Source organism: Tinamus guttatus, unplaced genomic scaffold (genome assembly GCF_059628265.1).
Source record: "Tinamus guttatus ecotype Peru unplaced genomic scaffold, ASM5962826v1 Tinamus_guttatus_pri_ptg000710l, whole genome shotgun sequence".
NCBI lineage: Eukaryota > Metazoa > Chordata > Aves > Tinamiformes > Tinamidae > Tinamus > Tinamus guttatus.
The window spans coordinates 3,584,196-3,609,138 of record NW_028289244.1 but is presented as its reverse complement, the minus strand read 5'-3'; the positions used below and the strand labels follow the sequence as shown (position 1 = coordinate 3,609,138).

Below are 24,943 nucleotides of genomic sequence, written 5' to 3'. Positions count from 1 at the left end.
AAAAAAAAACTGCATTAAACACTCCACCTGTCAAAACTTTCCTAACCTAATAGCTGCTTTTAATAGAAATCCAAGATAAAATTCATCCTGGGTGTTAATCCACCCATTTCAGTGGAGCTCGCATCAAGGAGGAATTTGGCCCAGAGGCTACAGCTAGAATTATATTTTTTCCTTCCTCAAGACAACCTGATTTCACTGCTATCCATGCTGAGACAAGAGAAGCAAATACACCCAGGCAAAAGGAACGAAAAGCTACTAAAACCACATGTCGTTACCGTGTGGCTGCCGCCTCCTCAGCTGCCGGGTGCCCGTCTGAGCAGCCAGTTTAGAAAGGTCACGTTAATCCCTCCTCTCTTCCTCCCCCTCCCCACTCCTATCGCTATTAATATTGATTAGTTTGCTGCCGGGATTGCTCAGCATTCCAGGAAAGGACAGATTGCCGCTGCGGAAATTGCGTGAGGGAGGGGACCAAAAAAGGTGACTGTGGAAAACGGCCAGAACAGATGTTTTTTCTTTTTTTCCCCCATTTGCCAAGGTAAAAATATGGAGGTTTCCCTTCCTGCCCTTGTTTTACAGTTTTATTTTATTTTATTTTATTTATTTATTTACATTTTTACGGGCTGGGGCCGGCGCGGGCTCTGGGCGCAGGCTGGGAGCACTGCTGCAACCCGGGGCCAAATCCAGAGACGAGCAGCAGTGGGAACCCTCTCCTGGAATGTGTCCCGAAGGGAAGAACAGAGAATCTTTTATTCCCACACGTTTCAGGAGCTGCAAAACCACCTGATACACCCTCCCTTGGCCCAAGGTTCTGCTCTGCAGGAAGGACCTTGGGAATTGCCTGTGGTTGATCTGCCCGCCGTGACTGTGAGAGAAGCCCCATTTGTGCATCCTGCTCCCTGCCTTCCCCGCATCGGGAATCGTGGCTGCTCCCTCGCAGGGAGTCGGGAAGCGAGGAACGCCGAGCGGCATGGACAATATTCTGTAGGTGCTGAGTGATGCAATATCTGGAAAATCTTCAATGTGGTTAATAGCTCTTGGGTGCATTTGGCGCTGCTGCAAGATGTGCTTGGCTTTGAGAGGAAACACTGAATGGGGAAGACACAGTTTGGCACAGGGATGTTATTTGTAGCCACCTCCTCCAGCTCCTGTGATGGCTGTGGGCAGCTTCCAGGCTGGGAGGTCTCCTGTCTGTGTTTTTCAGCTATCCTTCCTCATCTGCGGTTTGAGGAATCCCTTTCCAAGACCTCCAGTTTGGAAGGGAAGGGCTATGTGCCTCTCCCTAGGTTGCTGTGCTGGGTTTTGTCTTGTGTAACTGGAGGTATCTCCACTTGTGTTTCTTGACTAGACTCCCTGATAGTCAGTGGAGAGAAATGACACGTCTACGGTGCCAGTCAAACGATCTGCTGGAGGCATCTGCCTTGGGATGAAATTATGTGTGCCAGGAGAATCTGCTCTTCTCTGCTGCCTATAAAGGGAGTCTAGACAACAAGCTCAGGCATCTATTGGGCAGCTGTGAGAGCTCTCGGGCAGATGAATGCAGCTGATTCAGGGCCCCACAAAGGTAATGGGATTCCCCTGCTGGCACAACAGACCTAGAGCATTTCTGAGGCTGAGGGATGTGTGTGCATTGGGAAAATGGATGTGTTTGAAGGAATGAATCTCTTTCCAACATGTGTTTAAATTAAAATATATCAACACACCAAGAAAAGAGGATTCTTTTTACTCATAGGCATCCATAAATAGTGGTTTCTGTCCACTCAGTGATTCCTTCCTTAATCCATCTCGTTTTTGTTATCTTGAGAAAATGCAAGATTTAATGAGTGTCCTGGCAAATGGTAGGCTGAGAGCTTATTCTTTCCGGCCACATCTGCACTGCTTGAAGTAAAGGAGAATGGAGGACCTTAACAGTGGGAAAAGCTGGATAATGCTGCTCTGTGCAGCTCCCAAGACAGCTCGATCCCACTGAGCTCGGGACTAGGCTAACCTGGACGTGCTGCCTCTCAACCAGACGCTGTCTGGGCAGTAACAGAGCTGCCTTTTGGTTAGGATTAAAAGCTCAGTTAACTTGCACACAGTGCTTGGCTGCCTTTGCACCTGCACCATCCACCCATGCAAAATCGATTTTGCTGTGTACCAGTAATATTTCATGTCAGGACTTAGTTGCCTTGCTTCCCTGCCCTTACTCCAACTAATTGTCATAAATAGAAAGCTGTGTTCTTGACCAAAATCTCCTGGGAATAGGCAGGAAGGCAGCTGCTGGGTGAATATTCAGTATTAGCCATGGCTGAGATTTGGCACTGAACAATCTTAGCATCTGCTTAAAGAGCCAGCAATAACCTCTGTGTGTTAGGCTGGACTCCAGACTTAGGAGATGCTGAGTTTGGAAAAAGATCTTTAAAATGTAACCTGATTCAAGAATTCATGCAGTTCACGAGTGAATGTTCATAAATACTGACTACCCATTTTGTACAAGTGATAATTAGATGCTAATAATGAGATCTACAGAGAAAAACCATTTTTGTTTTTAGAATGGCATGAATTCTCTCAGATATAAAGTGCATTTGGAGTATTCAGGACATAGAAGCAGAAGAACGTAGGTACATAGCCAAGGGCTCAGCCCTTAGCATCCACAGCTGATGGATTGGATTTTCTAAACAAGCCACAACTGGGTGGTCTTGCTTGTTTTTTCACCACTGCTATTCTAAGTGCCCAACTTTTGGGCCGTTCTAGTATTAAAAACAGCTTGGGTAAGTTGTTTGGGTTTTTAAATTGAAGATGACTAGGTTCTTAATTGATATTGGGTTGGGATTTTGAGGAAGGCACAACACTGTCAGTCCACGTAACATAATTATAAGAAACTATGTTCTCGCTGTCAGTGCAAATCAGTAACTCCTCACCTCCAGCAAACACCTTGACCATTGCATAAACTCCCTGTCAAGTCTCTGCAGCTCTTCCGTGTGGTGCTGTGGTCACGCTGTGGTCAAGCACGTTTATTGCTGGATTCAAACCTCATGTTTACATTCCCTGTGTGGTACAGCCCTGCGGAATTTTCCTATGGAAAGTCTTGTGTGGAGTTTGGCCCAGAGGCGCTCCAGGGAGAGCCAGGACGGCGAACACACGGCATTGAGCTGAGCTGGTTATGGGAGGGAGAGATGGATAGGAGAGAATTTACTCAGACACCGCTTATTCTTATTGGGAGTTGGAATATTCTTCCTAATACTATCCATGAAACAATTATTTGGTAGAACATTTTTAATGGCAGGAGAGAGGCATTGAAATGACTGTCATGACATTGAACCACAACAGTCTTTAGGTATATGGAGACAGGTGAACGATGTGTCATATAGAAATGAGAAAAAACAACTAAGCCAACAGAGCAAGTAGAGGAGGAGCTATAGGATCTTTACAGATCCTAGACTCATAGAAGTGTGAAAAGCCCTATTTGTAGGGACATGTCTGAAAAACTGCCACAGATACAGTATAAACTGCGTTTTATTTCAGCCTACTGCCAGAAGGTGAAGGTCTAAGTCAAATGTGCCAGGACCAAAACCCTGATGCCAGTGAGTCACTTGCTCCTTAGAGCAGGAGCGCCTCGCGGCACACGCCACCGCCTGTCTGTCAGACACCTACGGGAAAACAGAGCAAAACAAACACTTGCTACCAGGAGGCACTACGAGGTGAGAAGAAGCATTTACAGGCAGCTCAAGTGGGAAGGAAAAATGAGGGGTGTCTGAGGAGAGAGGCTGGAGCTTCAGAGTCTGCCGCTGCTCAGCTCCCGGCTGGCGCTTGGAGCCAGCGAGCCCGGCCTCGGGGTTTGGATGTGGTGACTCGTTTGGGCATAATCCTTGCAGGTTTGGGGGTGCCGGGCTCATGCTGGGCACAGGCTGTGCCCTGGCAATGCCAAGTTGCACGGAGATTGGGTGGAGGGCTGCAAGAAGAGGGTTTCCCTCTCTTTGGTGTAACAGTGGGAATCAGATTGCACCTGTTTCACATGGAAGTGAAGAGGGACGAGGCATCTTGGTGCGAACAGCCGCTCAGGGGAACAGACGCTCCAGCAGATCCGTGTCTGTAGCTGAGCCAGTAAGCTGACACGACTGATTTTATAATCACATTAGTGCTGTCTCGAAGTAACACGCCCACTCAGATATAACAGTGATTTCATTTTCAAAATGTTGTGGTATTTTTGGTGTTAAAGGTGGGGGATTAATTTTTTTTCCAAGGCTGGAATGGCTGGGCTGGATGCTGCTAGCACCTAATTGCTTTAGGTTCAGTGAGGACTGAGCACCTTCCAGAAAGGCAGCAGGGCTGGGCTTGCTAAGAAGCATTAGGAGGTTTCCCCTCCTCGGCAGAACAGGAGGACTAGAGCTTCACTGAAAGGATTTTCTCGGTTCTCTTTGTGCCTTTTGTTCCATGCGGTTGCCAAAAAAAATATCCCTGTTTGGGAACGGAGACAGGTTCCCAGGCAGTGGACAATGAATCCAGGGTTGTGACCGGGCCGGGATCTCTCCTTGGCAGGGTGGCCCTTGCAGCGCTGCGCGGCTGGCGTGTAAATACTCCATACGTGTCCTCTGTACACACTTAGCCAACGTGTTCTGGTTTCCTTATCTAGAGCATTAAACCTTTAAGGGTGAGTGTGTACAGAGGGTGAGGAGAGGGAGAGGAGGTTTCATGGGGATGTCCTTCTGCCCTGGCTGTATTTTCTAGCCCTGTGTTTCCCAAACAGCTCTGGAGTTCGGACAATCCAGAAGTCCCGTTGCAGCACAGAGTGAGAAGAGTAAAACAAAGATAGTGAAAGTGGAAATTTACTTTCTCCCTCATTTTTTATCTTATAAAGCTCAATAGGGGAGTGAATTTTTAAAGGTTTAGCCAAATAGAGATTCCTGCAGCTGAACTTTCTTGAAACTTGAGCTTTCTTACCCAAAGCTGTCGTGGGTCCTCTTCCAAAACAAAGCACTTGCTTTGGCCTTGCCTTCTCTAGAGAATGTGCCAACATGTGTGTGCATTAACGGGGGGGGACGGCGGTGTGGAAATTAATACAAAATGTCCATGCACATGCTCCTCTCCCAGGGGCAGGGAGGGGAAAGAAGCATGTGATGCATTAGTCACATTACTTAATAGTCACATTACTTAATATGTTATAGAACACATGACAGCAGTGATATAAGTACCTCTGTGCAGAGCTGACCGCTCTGGAATTAGACATTCCACTGTTGAGTTTATTGCTCTTTGCTTTGGATTGAGATGAACTAGCATGAGGATTGGATTGGGGCATCTAGCGTGCAGCTACTGTAGCAGGATTTCATGGATTAATAATAATCAACTCCAGAGATGTACTAGCTCCCTATTATTTTGTCCAGAGGGAAAAAAGGGACTATAGGGGTGTCTGTCATTTCAAGCCCTGCTGAGCTGTGCGCTGGGCTAGTTACAGAGCCGTGGTATCCATCACTTCTGGGACACAGCCCTGTGGATGAATTTTTCACGGGTGCCTCAGTAGCAGTTCTCTCTGGGTTGCAAAATCATTCCACTTCCAACAACCTGTGAGCTCCTGGCAGCTTGGGCATCTGTTGGGTTTTGGGCAAAATAAGAAAAACCTCGCAAATGTTCAGCTGTCTAAGAAAACAAGGGTTCTCAAGCAGAGAAAGTCACCAGATAAGTTCACAGAGATTAGTTAAAAAAAGGTACTAGGCTGTTTCCAAACCAAAAATTGTTATTTCTACTTGAAGGGATATATGTGTCATCTTTTTCAGAATTCTTTTTTCCAATTTTATAAACTTGCTATGCAGGGTAAGTTGGACATGTACACATTAAATATCGTGTACAAGGTCACCAGTAACTGCCGCTCACACAGGGAAGTGCTAATCAGTACATTCCGCATTTGTTATCTTGTGCCTGGTTAAATGAAAGCTTGTAAACACACTATGTTAAATGTGGGTTTGTTCCCTAAGATTTGAAGGAAAAAGATTAGACTATTTAGGCTCTTGATGGCTATCTCTGCCTAACCTGGCTGTAGCAGAAAGTTTTCAGTAACTACTTCTAAAGCTTGTTTTTTACAAATCTGTATGAACAGCTACAGTTTTATTAAGGCTATGTCTTGATGACAGGGTTAACATGATTCAGTGGGATCTGCTCAGCTCTGTGAGTGCACCATGAAATAACAGGGCAGCAGCAGAGATGGTTGTGTTGGCAGCACATGAACGGCACTTACTCGAACTGCAGCCTTTCTGCAACTCAAGCTCAAGGCGCCGCTGCAGCTGAAGAGAAGGTCTAAGTGCAAAGAACAGGAATTTAAAAGGGATGAGGCCATTCGAGCTATAATTCAAGTTAACTTTTCGGTGGAAACTAGCTTTGAGGCATGTGCTTGTGTCTGTCCGCAGCTCAAACTGGTGAACATAGACAAAAACAGCTAGAGTGAAAAACAAAAGTGTGCCATACTGTGATTTTTGCTTGTGTCTAATGCATACGTTGGATAATTTTCCCCCTTGGATGAATACTAGCTTGCATAAAATTCAAATTCAGCTGTCTGCAGATGGGGGGGGAGGGGGAGTGTGGGAAGGGGAACAGAAGGGAGGAAATGGAACTGAGAAGATTGAATTAACCTTACGATGTCTTGAATTTCAAGAAGGGAAGAATTATCTCCCATTAAGTCTGCAAACCATGCAATTAAGATGTGAACAAGTCTCAGAAGCTACGCTTGTCCCATTCTCCTAGACTTCTACTCTAAAGGTAGATCTTCCAAACTCAGGATTCAGACCTTAAAAATATTCAAAAGCTGTGAGCAATGTGTAAATATTTATCTTAATCATTACATTCTGGTAGAAAACCAACTAAAGACATCTGACATTTACATAGAACATGTGCATTTGATATTGAATTAAGTTAAAAAAATCCTTACATGTGCGTCTAGTAATGGCAGACAATCTTGGGGATGGAATATATCTTGGAAAAATAAAAGGGCATCTCTGCACAGAATTTCTCTTTCCATAAAATAGATTTTCTGTCTCATCTGTTTGCCTGAGTGTTGTGAGGCTTCATTTGAGTATGGGGCAAAGCTTTCAAAACAAGATACTTTGATTTTTGGTGCCCTTTTGGATATCATGAGTCAGAAGAACTGAACACTTGCTTTCCCTAGAGCCTTCATTGAGAATTACGGGTGTCCATCAATTCCAGACGTCTTGTGCAGGACAGCCTGAAACAAAATGTTTGTTAGAAAATGTTTTAATGTTGGAAAGAGGAACAAAGTAAAGACTCAGTTCACAAAGTAAAGACTCAGGGCCACGCCTACTTTTCTGGGGAAAAAAAAGAAAAAACATATAGCAAAGGATTTTTTTTTCTACAGAATAATGAGCCGAGAAGTGTTTACATTTACCATTCCTTCTTTGGTGTTCCAATGTTTGTAAGTATTTTTATAGATCAATAGGGTCTGTTTGAGACAAAAAGAAACCCGAGCACTTTCAAGTCCAGGAGAGTCAAATAACCTGTGTGTATATAAATGCAGGAATTATTTTTTTCCAAGTAAAAACTGTAGACATATGATATATAGATATTACAGCAGACCAAGTCTTGCTTTGCTATACATCAGATCTCCATGTTCTTTCAGTAAGACAATGATCAAATATGAGGGTAAGAATTGTACAACAGTTCTATCAAATTTCAAAAGGTTGGATGTTATTACAGAATTGATTAAATTCTGGAATAGTATCTCGGTTTGTACAAAGTCTTGCTCAGCAGTGCGCACAGTCGGGATAAGACTATTTTTCTCTCATGCTCAATTTCTGATGAGGAGCAGTGTAGGGCTCCTCCTGGAATTAGACTTAATTAGAAACTAGTTTTCAGAGCATGTTTACCCTGAAGTCTTGCTTAAAGGTCAGGAGACTCATATTAGGGACCAATGAAGGAGAAATGCTTCTCTGTGTTCTATACAGTGACATATACTGATGAATGCTTTTATGCTGTTTATACTCATGAATACCGTTTTCTGAAAACAAGGAATTATGCTAGTATCTTTTCAGATATTCTGAGTTGCTCTGCAGGTGCCTAGCAGCAGAATCTCTGTAAAATTTGGGGACTGAGCAACTTAGTGGAGCTTATAGGATGACGCCCTGACCTGCAGGCTTTGCTTGTCCTTAGGTGTACGGCTCCGGGCATGGATTAAGTGATGAGATAAAGCATCACGTCACTGCGCCTCTATGGTTAAGGCACACATCCTGACTCTTGGTGACAGTCCCGTGCCACGTGGCGTACTGCAGCCACACACCTGCACCACGCCTTGCACCTCAGACTTTCACAACTGGGATGCGAGGGCAGGTAAAGAGCAGAAACACCTAAAATGGCAGCGTGGGACTGCATATGTCTGCCCCCTGCACAGAGCACTGGAAGTGCCTGAAAGGAGGCAGGACAAGCTGGCACGACACGGCGTCCTCGGAGCCAGTTTGGAGCAGGGGATAGTCTTGGACTCGAACCCAGCGAGCAGGTGCCGTGCAGCGCTTCCCTACCTGCCACTGCGCTGTCCCCTCTCTCCCTGCGTGTGTTTTCTGTGTCACATTTCTTGCAGTTTCATTCCTGTCAAGTAGCCAGCGTATCTGCTCAAGAGCCAGCTGGAGTCCGTTCTCTCCCATGTTTCATCAACAAAATTGCCAGCTTGTTCTGATTCAGTATCTTTATTGTTGTTGATGAGGCTAAATGAATCAGAAAGAACACAGCTATGTATACAAAATACAAATTCTGGAAGCTCGTCCTGATGTGAGTCTTATTAACTGTTCAAGTGGAGAAATCTGCTGTGAGACCAGACTGGCAGAAAATATAAACCTCTTGAAGTCATTTATTTTGACCCTGTGCATTTTATTGTCTTTGCAAGGCAACTTCCAATGATACCCCACCTTCTAGCAAAAAAATATAGCTGATTTATTGCAGGATTATGGCTCTCCGTTCTTCAGGCTCTGAATATATTTCATGTATTTCTTTGTAGTGATTTTTTAATGGGAAAAAAAAGCTCCTCGTAAGAGGATTTTTTACTAAGTAAATCTGAATTTCCTTAAACGCTTATTAAACCCACCACCTATGGCTGCAGGCAGCGCGTTACAGGAGCAGCCGTTGCAGCTCGGCTCCTAACCCGCCTCGTGCAAGCCTGCACCTCCGTGCTCGCCTGTGCAAACTTAGGAAGTTTAAGGGTGCTAAATTTTGTGTATTTTGTAATGCTTGCAGTCTCAGGGCAAATTATTATTGCTGGCACGCTCCTGCTTGGGAAATGCCAGGGATGCACAGCTCTGGAATGGCTCAATGCTGCTTCAGCTTGGAAAATACTACAGTGCTTCACATAGCTTGTGTGTGAGAGAAAGGAAAAAAAAAGTAATAAAAATATATTTTTTTGGTATTAATGGCTGTAGTTGCACCCCGGGCACCCCCGAATCCGCACGGAGCGGAGGTCGAAGTACCGCAAGGCTCAAAATACCAAGTTCGTCACTCGGTCAGTGCCTCCATCTCGCTCCCTGCCGCAGCCCCGCAGCGCCTGAGGCGGCGCCGCCGCTCCCGGCTGCGGAAGCCGCTTTCCCACCCGCCGGAGAGCCCCTCTGCTCGGTCGCCTCCACCTCGGGTCGGACAGCGGCCACGGAGGGACCGGGGGCGCCGCGGCCGCCGCTCGTCCCCTCCCGCCTCCCCTCAGCGCCGCCACCGCCCCCTCCCCTCGCGCGCCCGCCCCGCGGCACGTGACCCCGAGGGGGGGGGCGCGCGCTGCACCTGTCAGTCAGCGCGTCACTTCCGCCCGTTGCCGCCGCTACCGTTGGGGACCCCCCGTCTGGAGCGACGCAGCTCGCGGCTCGCACGGCGCTCGGCCCGGCAGCGCGGCGGACACGGCACGCCGTGACACGGCGCGGCACGGCGCGGCGGCAAGGCAGCCAGCAGAGCGCCCAGGCGCCCCGAGGCCCGCGCCGGCCCCCCGGGGTAGGAAGAGGCGGAGGAACCTGCGGCCGCTGCTGAGCACGGCGGGGAGGGCGAGTCACCCGGCAACGGTGAGGGGCGGCCGGGGCGCATGCGCGGCGGGGGGTGGGGGGCGCGGCCGGGGCCCCGCGGGCGCCGCGGCGGGGACGGGGCGCGGAGGCCCCCGGGGCCGGCGCCGCGTTGGAGGCAACGGGGAGGCGCAAGTTGCGCGGGGCGCCGCGCGGAGCTGTCAAGCGCCACCCGGCCCTGGCCTTGCGGCCGAGCGCGGAGCTCCCCGCGGGCAGCGGCAGCTGCTGCTCGGGGCCTTGAGGCTCCCGCCCGAGCTCGCGGGGGCTCCCGCTGGGGCTCCCATTGTTCCTGCCGCCTCCTGGGGGCTCCGGAGGCGCCCGGGAGAGCGGCTTGTGTTCCCGAAAGAGCCGCTTTAACGGGAGGTACCCCAGGGCTGCGCGGCCGCCTCCGCCTCCAGAAACGAATAAGCCAAAAACCCCCAAACCTCGAACGCCACCCATTAGCTCCTAGCACGGACCTCGCTTGTTCATGTTTCCTTATTCCGGTTGTCTTTTTTTTTTTTTTAATTTAATTTATTATTGCTGTTAGGCTCAAGAAGGGGGAAAAGTCAAGGCTGAAAAACTAAATACAACCTGGGCTCCTTTTTTTTTCTTTTCCTTTTTTTCTTTTTTCCCTTACCCCTGCTTGTGTAAAAGAAGTGAAACTCAGTGTAACAAAATTACTTTTTTTTTTTTTTTGGCTTGCCTGCCTGCCTGAGAGTCCTCAGGAGTAAGATGCTACGTGACTGTAGAATAAATTGTGGAACTGGATTAGTATTTAGGTTAGAAATCTGCCATTGCAGCTTGTCTTTCTTGCGTGCAATGTAATCTGCCAGCGTTTTAAAAAAAAAGCCAAGTTTGTTGGGATATATTAAAAAAATCTGCTGTCTCATTAGCCCATTTATTTATTTATTTACTGCATGTTACTACTAAGCTGCCTTATGTGCTTTTTTGTTGTTGCATGATATTTGAAGATATTTAGAATATCATTATCTGTTTTCTTGTGTGTTATCTAGCACAGCAGGGATTCTTTTCTTGTCGTCATGAAATTAGAATGATCAATATTTCTATTAATATTTTTAAAGCGTCTTCCTAAAATAATATAGTAACCTTTCTAGAAAGGTCCATCAAGTAGTATTTTGTAGTTACTTTAAAAGAAGCTGTCAAGACAGGACCTCATGTGATAATTTTTAATTCTTTCAAGTTTGGCTAATTGCAGTTTTGCTCAGTCCTCCTTGATATGGACCCTTCTGTTACACTCCTGCTTGTAATATTGGAGGTCTTCATTAAATGACTTCATTAAACATTGTCATGTGCCGTTTGTAATGAGATTTGTGCCAGCAGTAAAGCTTTTATTTTTAACGTACAAAGCGACATGTTTGCAAAAGCAGGTGAGGCCGAAGGTGCCTGGCATTTGGAGCAGGCGTGAGTCAGTTTTTGATAGCCCTACCTGCCCTTTGGGTGTGGCTTCTCTTTTCTTTTTCCTTTTTTTCCCCCTCATCACTTCAAAATTTTTTTTCTTCAAGTCTCTGGTCAGGTATTTATAGCTTAGCAGTGATGTTTTCTCCTAGAGCTTGTGAGAAAGGCAGCAAAACCTGCCACATCAGTGGTATACTTTTTTTTTTCTTAAATATGTGGCAGCTTTAAGAAAGAGGAAGTGATATTTATAAGAGAATGCATTTAAATTACCCTTATCTTGTGCATAGCACTAGATGATTTGTGCTGCCATCTTAGCACACAAAATAACAACTTAGTAGCCATTAGGATGAGAGTGAGCTGACTTCTTGCAAAACAATTCAGTATTTGGATCTGTAAGGATGAAAGACAGTGAACATTTAACTATTTTTTTTTCCTCCATTGCAAACACAGTTTTATACTTGCTAATCTTTTGAAATATGAGGACTATTACTTAAGACCTGAAAAAAGTAGATTTTATCCAATGTATCTGGAAAAGACTTAAGAGAGTGGAAGGAAATATTAAGTCTGCTTTGGTGGAATCAGAAAGAGTGAGACTTTTCACTTGTAATGCTGTTTTTAAAGTGACTGATGTATCGGTTGCTCAGCAGCAAGAGTGTACATTGCATGTCACTATAACTACATTGGGGCAGAGAATATACCTGAATTCTTCCTGTAAAGTTATCTGAAGTTAGGAAGTTCACTTTTGAGTTTTTCGCTGACTATTATTTTGAAAATTTGCTAATCATCTCTGTAAATAGAATAAGGACCTGCTGTCTCAGAGTCTTAAATTCAAATTCGATTTTGAAGTTTTATCTTTGGTTCCTAGCCAGCTGAGGGGACTTGAGAAAGTTCGATCAATTCAGACAAAATCTATGTACTCTCATAATCCAAATGATAATGTACTTATTACCAAATCCTCTATTGTGTGCATTTTCCTTGTAGAGCTGTTTTACTTGGCAGTTTTAGCAGACATAGTACAGAAGATGATTACTGTGCTGAGATTCCATATTGGCAATACGGAGGTCAACTCAATGCTAAAAATGAATAATATCTTACAGTTGGATCTCGAAATTTATTCTGACTATACCAGAATCAACAGTTCTGTTGGGGTAGTGACTCATTATACTCTTACAGTCTCTCACATATGAACATATGAAATCTTATATCCAGTATATTTGTCTTAGAAAAAGCAAAATATGACAAATTGGAGGTTAAATTGAAGATACTGCATTGTATTTGTGCTCAAACAATCTGTAACAAAGACTGTGGTTCAGTTCTTCCGTGCACATGTGTGACTATATGGATTGTTTATTTTTTTTATACTAAGAGATTTAAATGGCTTGTGTTAGCCACTTGTCTGGACATTTGTAAGGAATTTAGGGTGGCTACTCCATCAGAACAGAGTATCTGGAAGGAAGCCCTGTAGGGATTGTCCAAGTTTCAATCTTCTTGGCTGCTTTGTTAACACATTACTTCTGTTCAGTGTTCCCTGCAGTGTACTAAGGATTAAAAATTTGTGCGCAGTTGTGTGAAATGATAATTTTTGCACAAAACAAGATGAAAGTTGGGATCTTGCATGCATTTCCTTGTTTCTTCTTTGAGTGTGCACATTAGAAAACCTTTCTTTCTTCGTTGCTGGACACATTTCATTAAATCTCTTGTTTCCTTGTAATCTTACTAGGAGATTTCTTTAGCAATTACTTCCTTCTTTTTTCCTTTTTATTTTATTATTATTCTCAAATTCCATAGTTTTTGCTGTGGAATTGAATTGTTTGTTAAGACTTCTTAGTTCTCCAGTGAAGATGCCAAGATTGTCCTTTATTTTGGTGACCCCTGGCCGACATCCTGACAGAGACCGTCTTTATGCAGCGAAGGGCCTGGACCATGTTTTGTAATGGCCTTGAGCTCTAATGCGCATTTCTGCCCACCTGTCAAGGAGGGGGAGCAACAGGCTCATGATAAATGTATGTAATAGGATAACTTATGTATAATAAATTAAGTGCATTATATATTTATAGTTTGCTTTTTTTGGTGTCTCTGAGGTAGCTTGACTTCTGTTCCAAAGTCCTTCTTAACAACAGTGACAGTTGTTAAGCTATTTTGGTTTTAAGATACGAGCTTCTGAAGTTGCATGTTTTTTTTACCTATAACTTCCTCCTGTGAATGAGTTACTGTACTTTTACAGTGCTATTGCACGTAAGTTACATTTTTATCTGATGTGTTGGCACGTATACATGTGCTTGGTTGAATACAGCTTTACTTTGGGGGAAGGCAAGTAGAATGAATATAATTAGCTGTTACACACGATACAGAAGCCTTTTTATTTATTAACTACTGCCGTTAAGAATGTGATGGGGTTGCGCTAGCAGGAAGTTTCTTTATAATTCTGCACATGTGCACTGGCAGCAGCAGCTGAGAGAGCAAATCTGGCAGTGTTCAGCAGTGGGTGTGAAGCAGCAAGCAAACATCTACTTTCGCTCATGTCTCTGATCGTTTTTATTAATTCAACTTGCTCGTATATCATTACAGAAGAATCTTGAATTACAATAATGCTGCTCAAGCCTTTGGATTTTATGTAGTAAGTATATATAAAAATGCTATTCTTGTGTATCAAAAGGATTGTAAATTGAGATCCCTGAAATCTGTTAGCCAGCTTGCTGTTTTAGAAATTGTGAATTTGGGGAAGTCGTATTTAAATTGGTTGCTGTGTTTGAGGCTTTACTAAAATTACTACAGTACAGTTCGTAAAGGATTCATGTATTTCTTCAATTTTGAATTTTCATATTTTTTTCCCCAAATCCAACATTGAGTCTATGTAATGCCTGCATGGCAGACATGAGATGCACTTCTGGTGTTTGATGATGGGCTGTTTTTCAGAGAGAATGTAATCAGATTCAGTGTGCTGAAACTAGAGATTGTTTTTAAATCGGGTTGAGAGGAAGGAGAGAAAGTCTAATAAATACTCTTGTTTTCTAGCTTGGAAATTTTAAGTATAAAAACCAAAAGCCCATGCATTTTACTCATATGTTCTCTGAAGAGCTTTCTTCCGTGGTGATGACATAAATGCTTAATTTGAATAGTTCTAATTTCTGAGTTGCAAGGGCTGCTCCAGCCTTCCCAGGGTGGGGAAAAACTGCCATCGAGATCGGCTAATTCTGATGCCGTGGTGGTTTTTTTTTTTTTTTTTTTTTTTTTTTTTGCCAGTGTTACCAGGGTGACTCTCTTCTGAGGCTATCTAGGTACTAGGTAGTTTTAGTGGCAGGTAATATACCATTCATCTAATACTTTTGTCAAATGTTTTGGGGATTGTGTGCAAAACTGCAACAATCTTGGTTCCTTTCAAATCCTATTTAACTAGAAAGCAAAGCTGTCAGTGAAGATACAATAACCATAGTAAGAAATAAGAGGAGAAGGGAAAATCATGTGCTTGACAACACATTTACTCTAAAATAGTTTCCTTGAACATTGCAAGTTGAATTGTGTAGTTATATCTGTTTAAAAGTATTATGCTTTGAAGGGGATGGAGAATGTAATCTTAAGAAGCCTGGCTTTTAAAATTTAAAATAATAATTGAAACCAATTGTCTGATTTGGCTGTCCAGCCTTTTGACTAAAATGGCTTTCAGTAGCTCATTTCAGCTCATTTTCTGACAGTCAGAAAGAGGAAATACCTCTTTTAGATAATCTATTCTAAACTAGTCTCGCTTTTGTGCTTTTTAAAAAATGTATTTAAATAGCAAGACCACTTAAATATATGGGTATAAATGTGTCTTCAAAAATAAATATCCTTTCTCTTCCTGTGGAGGACATTCTGTAGATTTTGATTTTTGATAAGCCGTGCTGTTGGGATATGTATCTGTCTCTGTGTCCTCAGCTTTTGCTGTTCTGTTTGCTTAATGCTCATTTTCCAAGCTGTTTCCCCTGCCCTAACCTGACTCTACTTTCAGATATGAATAGCTTAATTCAAAGGAGCAAAATACTCTTTTTTGTATATGTTAGCAGAACAAAAGATGAAAATGACAATGGGCAAAAGCTCTTCTGTCTGAAAGCATTTAATCTATGGCAAATGGTACCAGGAGTATGAGCATACATTTGTATGTAGTCCTGAAGTCACTGGTTAATATGAGTTATGATCATGCCCTGTGTTACAGGGTGGGGGAAAAGTCCCTTTTACCTTGATAAAGCTTGATTACAAGAAGACTAATTGCTGTCTTTTTAACTTAAACAAAATAGTGTGTGGGATGGGAGTTAGCAGCTGGGGATGGACTCTACAGGCAACCAGTCCCCAAATATTTCTCGTGCAGTGGCATCGCCCAGAGTCACAGCACAAGGAAAGCTCCCATGCTTCCAAGCTGGAATCTGTGACAGAAGTTTTAAGCTATAATTTTGAAATCCTTAAAATCTGCTATGATTATAAACATTTCAAATTTAGATTAAAAAAATATATATTTGGATCTACAAGTATGTGGACTTTATTGTATAACTCACTACGGACAGCACAGAAATTATCTGATTTTAAGTAGCTCACCTAATATGTTGTCCTACAATGTTTTTTATTTTCTCCCTAAAATCTTAGATGTAGATTTTACTTTTCACGTGTTACATAAACATCACAGGTGATATCTGGTAATCCACCAAAATAATGCTCAGCTATGAGCATTTTTTTAATAGTAAGAAGTGCAGAACTGCTGGCATTGTTGGCTTCACTGCAATTGTGTTATCTTCCCAGGCAATGTGGAGAACTTGTCAGGTAAAGAAAGCAGTAAATAAGAGTTCCTTAAATACTTGATGCCTGGTATAGATATTTTAAGTGCAGAATTAATATTTTCATTCCTATAACGTGGTTTCCTTTCTGCAACCTTTTTTTTAAGTTGTTCTTTAAATTATTTTTACTTCATGTCCCTTCTTTTTCTAGAAAGGTGGTAGAGCCCTGAGGGCTTTAAGTGACACCCATACATTTTTACAGTGGCCAGCAGTGTAAAAGGTGAACCAAATTTAAGACTTAAAGATTCATGCATACGCTTCAAATGCTGAGAGTTAGCCATGCTTTCTGTTTTCTTCATTAGTGGCATTTCATACGTGGGCGTGACTACTTTTTTAGCTGGCAAGATAAATGAATGCTATTATAATGGCAAAATGAGATTTGTGGTGCGGTTTTCCCAGCAGACTCTGCAAAGTTCTCGCGTTATAGCTGGGCAGAGGGTGAGGAGACGTTTTCTTTAATAGATGAGTGCAATGAAATGCAAAATACAGAACAGAATTTCATCTTCATAGCTAAGATGCTTGCGATCAAGATATTGCATACGATATAGGGTTTTTTGTTTGTTTAATCCTCTTGTAATATTATACAATAGTCTGCAATCACAGTAAGGCGTATCTTTAATTTTCTATAGTTAAGACTTCTAGAGTGTTGTTGTAACTGAAATCATCTTTGTTAAACACTTTCAGTAAAAAGGGAGAAGGAGTAGAAAGGCAGAACCAAAATATTTCTAATAAAGCAGTCAGGTTTTGGTATTAATAATAAACTGTTAGGATTTGGTATGTGTCTTTTAAAAATTACTCTTTCCAAAGGTAGCACTAGTGAAGCATAAAGGGTGTGAAACTGAGGAGAAAAAAGCACTTGTTCAAAGGGGTCTTGATAACAGGGACAAAAGTAGGAATAGTTGATTGAATGGGTCAGCTGCTGTTTATTAAGATGTTGCTTAATATTAAAAAAAGATTACTGATATTCGTAAGAGCTTGGTGCAGAGTCTGAAGGTTAGAAAACTTGCCCTGGTTTTCAGTGCCTTGAAGTGGCCCTTCCCAAGTCAAGGGAAGATAAAGGGGAATGCCCTTGATCGATACCAAAAGCCGAGGTATGCTATTAATATTAATAATTAACAACTTTAAGCCTGTCCTTCAGTCTTAAAATGCTAGAAATAACATAAAATACAAATTGAAGGAAGTCAGAATAACAACTTTTGTTAAATTTCTAGCTTTTTCAAGAGTTAGCAAGTAAATTATATTGCAGCCCATAAAAGTTCCACCAAAGCACTCGAAGGCAAAAGATTTGAAAACTCTGAAATCAGGATATATAGTGCTTATATTTGCATGTATATAGTGCAGTGTGCAGGTGAGAGGGTTAAAAGTTGACTTTCAGTAATTCTTGTAGGTGATGCACATTATTTACAGTTTTATACAGTTTAAGCTTGGGTTATAAATCTGATCTAGTTCAGGAAAGTGAGACAAAAAAGCTGTGTCAACCTCATTGTTCCTTTGCCAGGCTAGCAAAAATAGAATTCCTCTTTTTGTGGTGTCTCCTGAATGAATTTAAGATTCAAGGAGCCTGTTTATTTTCAGTACCTAGCAAAAATGTCCATGCTTTTGTGTCCAATAGCTACGCATAAAGTGCCCTGCGAAAAGGAGAGCTGCAGCTTTCCATTTCTTTCCACTTGGTTGGGTGGTAAAAAGAGGTGGTTGCTTCTAATTTGTTCATTTATTAGGTGGTGTTTGTTTTGAAGCTTGGTGTGTTTGTTTGTTTTAGTAACACAGCCTGAAGCATTGTGGCAGATCTGTCAAAGATTATTCACAGCTGCTATTAACCCTGTGACTGGCTAACCTGAGTCTTCCTAGTATGTTGTTTTGGATAAATTGACTTCAGCAGAAGTTGAGAGGATAGACTCTTTGCCACTCCATCGTGTTATGAAAATTGCCCGATATATTGGCATTGATTGAATGGCATCTACTGAGTGTGCAGGGATTATATTGACTCTTGCTTTATACACAAAATTAATACGAAAAATGACTGGGCAGGTTCTTCATAAATTACAGGGAAGTGAAGAAGTGCAACTACTTCACTGTTGAAATCTGACAGCATCTTTTTAGTAATCAAGACCTACACAATGATAGATTTGAAAATGACTTGTAAATTTATGCAGCTTTTACACTGTGCATTTATGCAACTTACTCCAAAAGACATCTATGAAAAAAGGAGAAAATGGCAAAGCCTGCTGACTGGTTTATAATTTTTTATTTTCTGTTGTCATGATATCTAGAATCTTGCCTTGGACTAGAACCCAGTTGTGTGCATGTGTAATACGGGATGGACGACAAAGAGCAAGGAAGGAATATCAGTCATCATTGTCATGTTGATAGGCAAAGATTTTTGACACTGAAAAGCCTGAAAGATGACATTTTTTTTTCCTGTGGGACTCACTCCAAAAACTATTTCGAGGAGGAAGATGGAGGCAGTCTTTATGGGAAGATTATGGCTGAATACTCCAAAATATGGATATAATGTTGGGAGGACTGGAGGCACAAAACATGTTACTTAGCAAAATAAGCTGGATTCCTTGTATAACAGGCTAATGAATGGAGTTGGCATTTTGATATATAATGAGTGTAGTAGATTGTGGGGGCTTGGGAAGTGTGGATGGAGTTAATTGGTTCTGAAGTAGTAAAGAAGCAAGAGCCAGGATGGGGCAACAAAGAAAGGGAAGATGCTTTTTAAGGACAATATTATGAATACAGTCTCCCATTATGGAAATGTGAGGTTTCAGTACATGCCTTTAAACCTGGGGACATCTGTTTTATTGTGAAGTGTTTTGTGCGTGTATATAATAAAAATAAAAATTAGGGAGCTTGTAGGAAATCTGACTTGGAGGAAATCGCTCTTTATATTAAGGTTTTACAATCACTTGGACTTTGAACTGGTAAATAGGACACATAGTCAACTTTTTAAGCAAAGATCCGCTGTACCACTGAAAATGGGTTAACTGTTGTTCCTTAGTTTGAACTTTGTTTTTATCTATGCCAAGCTTATAGTTAAAGATAATATGCTAAAACAGTGCCTGTGAGTCTTCAGAGTTTTTTTAAATATGTGCGTTAGTACAGTAGGTATTTTAAAACATTCCTATCTAACCTTCCTACCTCTCAGTGATTTATTTTGAAGAATGAATGAGTGAATCTGAAATGTCTGTATGTGTTTTTTTGTTTTTGTTTTGTTTTTGTTGATTTTTTCCTTTAAACTTTTTTATGATTTTTTAAGATGTCCCACCCTACCTTTTGCTTTGAGATTGGTTAACTGCTCAGAGAAAACGCAGATTTGCTTTTTTCTGTGAGCTCCCACGTGAGCCATGCTAGTGCAGTTAGAAGACTTTTACGTTTAAAACAAGAAAATGGTGATTTGACAAGGCGAGCATATCAAGTGAAGTGTCTTGATTTACGAATGAGTTTCAAACTGCTGAAAATGGTATGGTCTAACAGCGTTTTCCTTATTTTTAGATTAACTGCTGAAGTACTGATCGAGTTCTGCTATTCTTCAATGAGGAACTACAGGCTGATCTTTTGCCATAATCTTAAACAACCATAAATGACAAAAGAATGCTTGGTCAGTGAGGGCAGCTGGCGCAGAAAACGCTTTTCAAACTCGGCTGTTTAAGTACTCTGAGGTAGGTTGCTTAAACTACTTGACTTGGGTGTTTTTTAAAAATGGGAAGTGCAGGTTTCGCTCTGCCTGGTCTATTGCGGTTTCCAGCTGCGATATTTGGCTCATTATTTTTTGTCCAGCCTATATGAAAGTGATAGCTTGCATTTAAAGCAAATATGATTTTCTTTGGTTTTCATTTTGAACAAGACAGTTTTTTCTCTGATGCCAGAAGAAATTTCCTTGTTTTGATTAGTAATATATTTAGTACAATAGTCACTTTAGTAATAGCTGAGTGACTTAAACTGAAATACCATGTAGTATTATGTAGAACCCATGTCGGCCACAGACTTGTAACTAATGTCAAGATCCTGTGTGATAAGAGAAATGTTATCACTGAGCATCTTAGCGTTTTGGGGAGGGGGAAGAACATGTTCAGTACAACTTTGAAACTTAGATATTGAGAGCTTACTTAAAGTAGCCCTGAAGTGAGAGTCTTCTGTACTTCAGTTTGAGCTGAAGTGGAAACTTCATTGTCTAACTAATTGTGTAACAGAGAAGCCCTGTCAGGAAATGTATGGAGAGTCTCACTTGCCTGAAGTCCCTTGGAGCTTGCTTAAATAACTATGCAGTGACTAGAATTTTACTGAGCTGCCTTTGTGGATATATGTTTTCTTCCCTCTCTCCTATTAAGGATTGAACAGAATACCTCAGCAGTACTGTCATTTATCAAGTCATGCTGTATTTGAAATCATAACAAAACTTGTATAAATTCAGTACCCCGATTAAGAGACTGGGCAGTATTTGCATTAGGAATAAAATACGTTATGTTATGGAGAAGTACATTCAGCAGTGTGCACTGAAGTATGATTTTTACATTCTTCTTATTTGACAGAAAAGACAGCTTTGATTTTTGGCTGCAAAAAGATATGAGGAAGAGCTCTTCCCCTTCCTTGAGTAACTGCAACTCTGTTCTTGCTAACAAAATATTTGGAATTCCACTTGATGAGCTGCAGCAAGAAGGGCAACCAGACAATGAGGTTCCATTCATAGTCCGCCACGTCGTGGACTATATTGAGGAACATGGTATGTATTATTTTGCTATATTTTATAATGTTTTTATTCTTACAAAATAAACTTCATAGGAATGTTTATTTTGTTAAGTTTCTTGTCCTTAATTGCCCATGATTTTTATGTTATGTATTTCCTCTTTTGTTTGATTTATCCCTCTTTTCTAGATAAGATAATGTCATCAGCCCAGTAGGGCACTTCATAGCAAGTGGTACATTGCTGATATTTACCTTATTCTTGTATTATTAGCTGGGCATAAGATTGTATTTACTGTGGAGAAGATTAATGGACATCTTGCTTATCCGTTGTTGTAAAAGTCTTCCATTAAATATATGAATTGTGTATCTTGTGCATCAGTAGTTTTTTGGTTCTATAATGCATATGTTGTGTCAGAAAAGCTTATATTTGCAACTTTTTTCTAACCTAGGGGGTCTGGAACAAGAAGGACTTTTTCAAGTCAATGGGAATGCAGAAACAGTGGAGTGGCTTCGGCAGCGGTATGATAATGGAGAAGATGTGGACCTGGTTAAGGAAGCAGATGTACCCTCAGCTATCAGCCTTCTTAGATTTTTTCTTCAAGAACTTCCAGAGCCAGTTATTCCAGGCAGCTTGCACATACATTTGATGCAACTTTCGCAAGGTAGTAAACAATTAATTGAGATGCACCCACGTCCTGCACAGTGTGTTCTAGTTCCAAACTTGTCCATATGCATCCACTCTCCTGGGTCCTTTGGCCTCCGCTGGGTTACGTAGTGTTGGGAGTTAATTCATAACTTGACTCGTAAAATCTTTTGTCTTGCTGCACTGCCATTAGTAATGCCTTCCCCAAAGGGTATGTACATGTCTGTGCTCCACACCTTGTAACATACCTGAGGGTTTTGTTAGTTCTAGATCAACAGGAGTGTTACTGATTTTCCAGGATTGATTAGTCTTTCTTTTCAAGCGCTTGGCTTGTTTTGCTTTGTAAGAAGCACATTTTTGCCTATGTTTAATTTAGTTTTCCATTGCTGAACTTATTCCTGATAAGCAGCTGCCAGCCCTCGTTATAGTCCTGTTTTGTGCAGAGTGTTTTTTCATATGTTGTTACACTGCGCTTAGTAAGTGCTAAGTGGAGAGTTGTCTCCAAGAGTGAGAAGTTGCTTCAGTTTCTTCCCTTTGCAACTCGTGTAACCGCTGAAGCTTTGAACATGGAGTGGTTATCAGAATGGGCAGCAATCAGAGACTCAACACTGATGTGTGTCTTAAAAGTAGGTTTGCCCTGAAAGCAATTTCTGTCAGCTACTGACTGGAGAAACTTGTTAAGTATATGACTGTTGAGGTTCTGTGCATTTATTTGTGCTGCAGTGCAGTAATGAGGGATTGAAGTGGATGTCAGTACACAAAATTTAATGAGTGATGCATCTGCTGATTGATTTCTGGTGATGAGTTTGGGGTTCACTGGATCTAAGCAGCTGGTAAACTAGTTTTAGCCTTCTGAAAAGGCTGATATATACCAACAGATGATAACGAAATTATTAAGGCAGTAATGTTGCTGGTTGCCTTTTTTGTCGGATAATACTGCTTTATGCTTCAATTAGCACTGCTGCCTTATCAGGACTAGAAATGGAAATGTGGTGTGCTCATTTGGTATAATGACAATGTAATTTCCTTCTGTGACTTGTAAACTACAGTGTGAAATTCAGGATATTTTTTTCATCTTCGAATAGATGACTGGAAGGGTTTGCATGTAGGTTGTTTCAGAAGCAGAGCTGTTCTTCAGCACATAATTCCCACTTTATTTTCTACTAATTAAATAGAGAAATAATGTATTTCACTTAAAATTGTAGCTTCCTGTTAATTACAGTGTACTATTTTTTTTTCTCTCTCTATTTTACATTACCCACTGTCCCCCCTCAAAAAAAAAAGAAAGCGATTTTCAAAAGGCTTACGTTTTGTCCCTTTCTTACAGGTAAACCCATAAATATTGCTTCTTGATACTGTTATTAGAAGTTGGTATTCCTCTACTCTGTTTTTTGGCTTTTGACATTTTGACTACCTGGTAGTCTTATCTGTGTTTATTAGTTTCCAGAATTGTGAGATCAGCTGCATCTTAGATGAATTGCTTATAAAAATGTAGAAAGTGATAGCAAGTGATATTTGGATCCAGATGCAGTTTATGGTAATTTCCTCCTGTAGCAGGCCTTCTGTATCATTAGGTTAAACTCATTTTTTCACACAACTTGATTCTATAACAAGTGTTGCCTACAGACCATTCAAGTGTAGCTCATTCTGTTTAGGCCTAGCGGAGGTGTCTCAAAGGCAAGTGATTTTACTAATTGAAATGTGAATTTGGTCCTCATGTGCTAGGCCATGTGTCCCAGAAGTGTGTATCCATGGACCATGTTCAGATGGCTTCATTTTCACATAAATATTTTCTTACTTGAGGTCTTCGTGCTGTTTAGAACCCAAATTTTAAAGCACATTGGCAAAGGCTAAACATCCGTGTGTGTGTTCATTACATTTCTGTCTTAATCCCTTTCTTTTTGAAGATGAATCTGAAACAGTTTTTTAGTTTCTTTTTTAGAAGGAGAGGTATCAATTTCTCTCCTGTTTTGCTTTCCTGACACACTTTTCCTTTATTTGGAATTTTTCTGGTGGCTTTTTGGTCATTCTTTTTCAGGTCTGAAATGGAACCAGCAGGGAATAAGTATGTGTTAGGTTGAGTGCATTGAAACAGTCAGGAATATGGATGAACTAGCTCTATTACACAGTCAGAAACTGAGCATTAATTAGAGAAGAAGGCTGGAAATGGCTAACTGAACTTGCAGGGGAAAGTCCACTGGAAGCTATTGGTTTAGGTTATTGATTTCTGCTTCATAGCAGAAGTGAAACTTAGAGAAAGTACCCGATTTGAAATCAGGACTGTAGAGGTTTTCTAGTATGTTCCTCCAATTCCTTCCATCCATTCAGAATGTCTGAATAGCAAATAGGAATTATCAGCCTGTCTTGGATAGTTGAAGAGGAAAGGACTAATTCTAGGACTGAAATGAGAGGGCCAAATGCTGGGACAAGTAGACAAGGAGACTGGGGCAAGCTTTTTTATGAAGTACTACCATTGTAAATATCCTTTAGATATATGGGATGGACACTTAAGTTTCTTTTGGGTTGACTTTTGTTTTTCCTTCTTCTGTTGAGACCCCAGTATTAAAAGTTCAGACCAAGCAAATGCAGTTCAAATCCTAATGTTTTAAGTTCCAGTCTGGCCAAAGTATTTATACTTTAGTAGCGAGTAATTTTTGTCGGAGTCTTATCAATATCAGATGTGGAAAAAATCAAATGTTTAACATTGTGATTAATTTTTTATTGCATTTTTACAGATTATAATAATGAAGATGAATTTGGAAGAAAGTTGAGGTTCCTCTTGCAGCAGCTTCCACCTGTTAATTACAGTTTGCTGAAGTTTCTGTGTAAATTTTTAGCCAACGTAGCATCGCATCATGAAGAAATTTGGTCAGCAAGTTCTTTGGCTGCAGTCTTTGGCCCAGATGTCTTTCAGTAAGTTAATATTAAAAGTTCATGCAGTGCTTTTATATGGATTTGAGAGTGTAATTCTGTCCAGAGTTTTTCCTGGTTCATTAGGGACAGCAGCAAACGTAGTATATATTTTGGATAGTGTCTTTTTTGCTTGGTTGTTTGGATTACTTTAGTTAGACTTCTTTTTTAAAGACAGTGTGAAAGATTACTTTTTGCAGGGAAAAAATAGAAGTACTGGAAGAAAACTGTTAAGGTGTGAATGTATTCTAGGGATTCATTTCTACAGCAAACTACTTGACTTTTAAATATTCCTTATGAAAAGTTAGTTGACTAAATGTTTATTGCTTTGTCAATTAAATATGCTAGTATAAAATTTTATAGTGCACAAATTTGAGTTATTTTTGAAGTTCTGTGTATTTGCAGTGGATCAGGGAGACTGATGAAAAGTGTAGCCCTCAGATGCCATTCACAGGAGTTCTTTGGGGACTTGGTTGGATTTAGATTTTCAAACTAAGATA

The 24,943-nt window shown here is 41.3% G+C and overlaps 1 protein-coding gene across 1 annotated transcript in view; it reads left to right on the top strand.

Annotated features, from left to right (window-relative positions):
- The first annotated feature begins 9,793 nt into the window (after positions 1-9,793).
- FAM13B (family with sequence similarity 13 member B) overlaps positions 9,794-24,943 on the top strand; it is a 41,809-nt gene continuing 26,659 nt past the window's right edge. Inside the window, exons 1-5 of the mRNA XM_088536862.1 lie at positions 9,794-10,004; positions 19,700-19,866; positions 20,737-20,927; positions 21,340-21,552; positions 24,269-24,446. Of these exons, the coding sequence (XP_088392988.1) occupies positions 20,771-20,927; positions 21,340-21,552; positions 24,269-24,446 (548 nt within the window). The 5' untranslated portion in view covers positions 9,794-10,004; positions 19,700-19,866; positions 20,737-20,770. The remainder of the gene's footprint in view (positions 10,005-19,699; positions 19,867-20,736; positions 20,928-21,339; positions 21,553-24,268; positions 24,447-24,943) is intronic.